The sequence below is a fragment of the Zophobas morio genome, unplaced genomic scaffold (assembly GCF_036711695.1).
Source record: "Zophobas morio isolate AGI-343-1 ecotype UQ-CSIRO unplaced genomic scaffold, CSIRO_AGI_Zmor_V1 ptg000419l, whole genome shotgun sequence".
NCBI lineage: Eukaryota > Metazoa > Arthropoda > Insecta > Coleoptera > Tenebrionidae > Zophobas > Zophobas morio.
In genome coordinates, this window is record NW_026972523.1 from 315,655 (window position 1) to 319,244 (window position 3,590).

The 3,590-nt window shown below is 19.7% G+C and overlaps 1 protein-coding gene across 1 annotated transcript; it reads right to left on the reverse strand.

The window, feature by feature from the left end:
* Nucleotides 1-679: 679 nt before the first annotated feature.
* LOC135120766 (uncharacterized) lies at nucleotides 680-3,320 on the reverse strand. The gene is made up of 7 exons (XM_064045103.1): nucleotides 3,192-3,320; nucleotides 3,051-3,124; nucleotides 2,889-2,978; nucleotides 2,734-2,817; nucleotides 2,622-2,673; nucleotides 826-932; nucleotides 680-768 (listed from the first exon to the last, which is right to left on the reverse strand). Exons 1-7 carry the CDS (start codon nucleotides 3,230-3,232, stop codon nucleotides 680-682), a joined length of 537 nt encoding a protein of 178 aa, XP_063901173.1. The 5' UTR covers nucleotides 3,233-3,320.
* Nucleotides 3,321-3,590: the final 270 nt, after the last annotated feature.

Genomic DNA, 3,590 nt, shown 5'->3' on the forward strand with positions numbered 1-3,590 from the left:
TAAAGTTTTAATAATAATAATAAATAAATGCATTTTGTAACATTAGAGATTTATAATTATAATATAAATATAAATTTAGTATAAAAGTTAATAAACTGAAAGTTTATGAATAATAATAATAAATAAATAATATGTATAAAGTTTCATAATTATAATATAAATATTAAATTTAGTATAGAAAAAAATAAATTAAAAGTAAATATAGTAATAAATATTAAGTATATAAATTTTTATATAATATAAAATAATATAGTAAATAATTATAATAAAGTTTCAATAATAATTATAATAATAAAGTTTATTAATATTTATATAATAAGTTTAAAGTTTTAGCAATAATAATAAATGTATAAATTTTTATGTTTTTGCAATACGGATTAAGATAGTATAATGATTATATAACGTTTTTTAAAATAAGTAAATAGAAATATATTATTTTTAAGCAATATATATATTAACAAAAAAGTTTCATAATTATTATATAAAAAATAAAATTAGCATAGAAAGTTTTTATTATAATAATAATAATAAAACACGTACTTTTTATATTATTGCAATATTAAGTAATATAGTATAACAATTATATCGAAAGTTTTAATAATAATAATATTAAGGAAATAATAAATATATCATTTTTATGCAATATATATTAATATAAAAAGTTAATTGATTGAAAGTTTTAATAATAATAATAATAAAAACTAGGCTCAAAGTTTAAAGCTTCATATCCAGCGCCGTTATAGGCCAGCTCAAATCGAACATTCGAACCTATCGAATGTCCACGTGTTTACAAGGACATCTAAGATCGAGAAGGAGATCGAGTACCGGAAGGCAGTCTTTGATTGGTCGCCTGAATCCACTCGACTGCCGCATGAACGGCGTCCTCGCCGATTCGAAAATCGGTGCTGCGGTATATTTGCGTAGCGGCAAAACTATATAATAATAATCTTGAAAAAACTATTTTGCTGGATAATAACGAATAAAAAAGTAAATTAAATAAATTACTTTATTATTATATTTACGTTATTATGAATCCATTTAACTCCAATAATAAAAATGGTGATAAGTTTTTAAAAAAAAAATTCTTTTACAGAATAAATTTAATTTAAAAATAAGTGTTCAAGCTTACTCACGCTAATAATAATAATAAATTTGTAATCAAATTAAAAATAAATTAAGAAACTTTGTACCGGCGCAATACTACTTAAATTAAAGTATACATCTCTCCAAAATATCTGTATATAATAATTATTTTTTAAAAATTTATTATTAATGTGAATCAAAATTTAATGTTCTTAAAAAATTTTCCAAACCAAAAATAAATTACGTAAACCAGTAAAAAATATAATTTAAAAATTAGTGGTGCAATTTTGTAAAACAACAAAAAATATTAAATTAATACAAATAATTTAGAAAAAAAATAAATTTTTAAAATAAATATAAAATTAAATAATTAAAAGTATATTAAAAAATAAAATAGAATAAAAAGTTATAAATTAAAATATATAAAAAATGTATTAGTTAAAATATGGATATTAAAATAAGAATTAAAAATAATATTAAACATTATTTAAGATTTAATTGAAATTGATAATCTTGAAAAAATTTAAAAATAGATTTAATTTAATATATAAATTGTAAATCAGTACAGTAAAAATAATTATCAACACTCCTGCGCTGCACTTTATAAAATAATTAAAAATTAAATAATCTTTAAAATATATTCAGAAGTAAAAAAAATTAATTATTAAAGTACAAATCAGTAAAGTAAGAATAATTAATTCTAAATCTGTGCTGCATTTTTAAAAACAATAAGAATAAATTATAAAATTAAATTAAAATTGAATAACTTCTAGAACATACTTAAAAGTAAAAATAAATAAATTATTTAAGGTAAATCAGTAAAGTAAAAATAAAATAAATAAATCGCCACTGCACATTAAAAAAAAATAATAATTCATAAGATTTTTAACATAATTTATAAAATTTACGTCAATAAATTATAACTTACGGCACGTTCTAGAACGTTTTAGAGTAAAAATTATAAATTATAAATTTAATCTTTAAAGCATTTTAAGAAAAATATAATTAATAAAATTATAATTTACTGCACTTTAGAAAAAAAACTATGAAGTATAATAAATAAATTTATCAATAATTTTTAGACAAAATTTCCCCTTTAAAAAAATTTTATAATAATAATTATAAACGAAAAAATCGTTATAATCGTTAAATTCTTTGGAGGCTTATAAAAATTGCCACTTTTATAAAAAATAATAATTAATCAATTTAATAAAAAAATAATCAAAATTAAATACCACTCGAATTATTATAATAGAAATAATTAAATTAAAAATATCTTGTTACAAGTGAACTTTATACCGCTTATGAAAAAATATTATTTATTAATTAGTTAGTAAATGCTAATCATCAAAATTATTTATTTACCTATTAAAATTACCATTAAAAATTCGGAATGAAAATTATAATCATTTTTATAAAATATAAATTATAACTAAACCCCAGTCGGATTATAAAATCTTTGAAAAAGATTAATTTATGAAAAAAGTAAAGTTGATATCGTTTATAAAATATTAGCAAAATTAATTTTAGATAATTACAAATCATCGATATGGATGCAAAGAAAAATTCTCCTTTTTCCCAAGTAAATCCCTATATTATATTTAAAAAATTAATTTTCTAAAAATCCTTCAGTAGACTAAAAGAATTTACCTTTTGTTACCCACTCAAACCAAAGATTGCCAAGTGCAAGATTTAATTTAGTGTATTCGTAACGTTGTACAAAATTTAAAGTACCTGTGAATTTCGTCAAATTGAAAAAAAATGAATAAATTAAAAAGAAATTAATTTATATATAGAAAAAGGACCAAAGTCATTTTCAACTTCAAGCAATAACGTGTTAAAAAAGAAATGCATTTCTTCGTGATTCCCTTTTTTAAATATTGCTGCGACCACGCCTGTTACACAAATATTTAATTAAAAAAATCATCTAAATTGTAAAAGATTTTTGTATTTTAATTATTAATAACCATTAGTATTTGGAGATTTGACTTCCAGCAAAGGCAAGAAATCTTCGAGGTTGTCTCCTTTAACCGCTCTAATACTTTTTATAAGAAAATAAAAGTATTATTAACAAATATTTTAATATTCAGAATTTGTTTTAGGCTTACGGATTAATTCCATTCATACTCCAGGTGCATTGCTCGCACATAATTCCTTGAAGCTCTTTAAAAAATATTAAAAAAATTTAAATTTTTACAAAATTTATATTTGAAAATATTTATGCCTTTTTCCTTCGCTTGAGGAGTAAAAGAAAGCATTGTTTTCTCCTGATCGCCATTAATTTCAATATAATTTACTAAAATGTTCATAAATGTGTAGGATGAATAATGTTTGGAATATATTAAACCTCCTAAAAGCGATGGTTCCGAGTTTAAAACAACAAGTCTTATATTATATTTATCGCAATAATTTCTAATTTCCTTCCACTCGTCCAAAGACAAATTATAAGAATTGGATATAACTATTGAACTTGAGTACGTTATATAATAAACCATTATTAAGCTAAT

Excerpts from the sequence above, each read along its gene's own strand:
- LOC135120766 (XM_064045103.1), bottom strand. The coding sequence starts at position 3,232 with ATGTGCGAGCAATGCACCTGGAGTATGAATGGAATTAATCC. Across the intron at positions 3,125-3,191 it reads AGTATGAATGGAATTAATCC|TATTAGAGCGGTTAAAGGAG; the intron begins GTAAGCCTAAAA and ends TCTTATAAAAAG. Across the intron at positions 2,818-2,888 it reads TGAAGTTGAAAATGACTTTG|GTACTTTAAATTTTGTACAA; the intron begins GTCCTTTTTCTA and ends CGAAATTCACAG.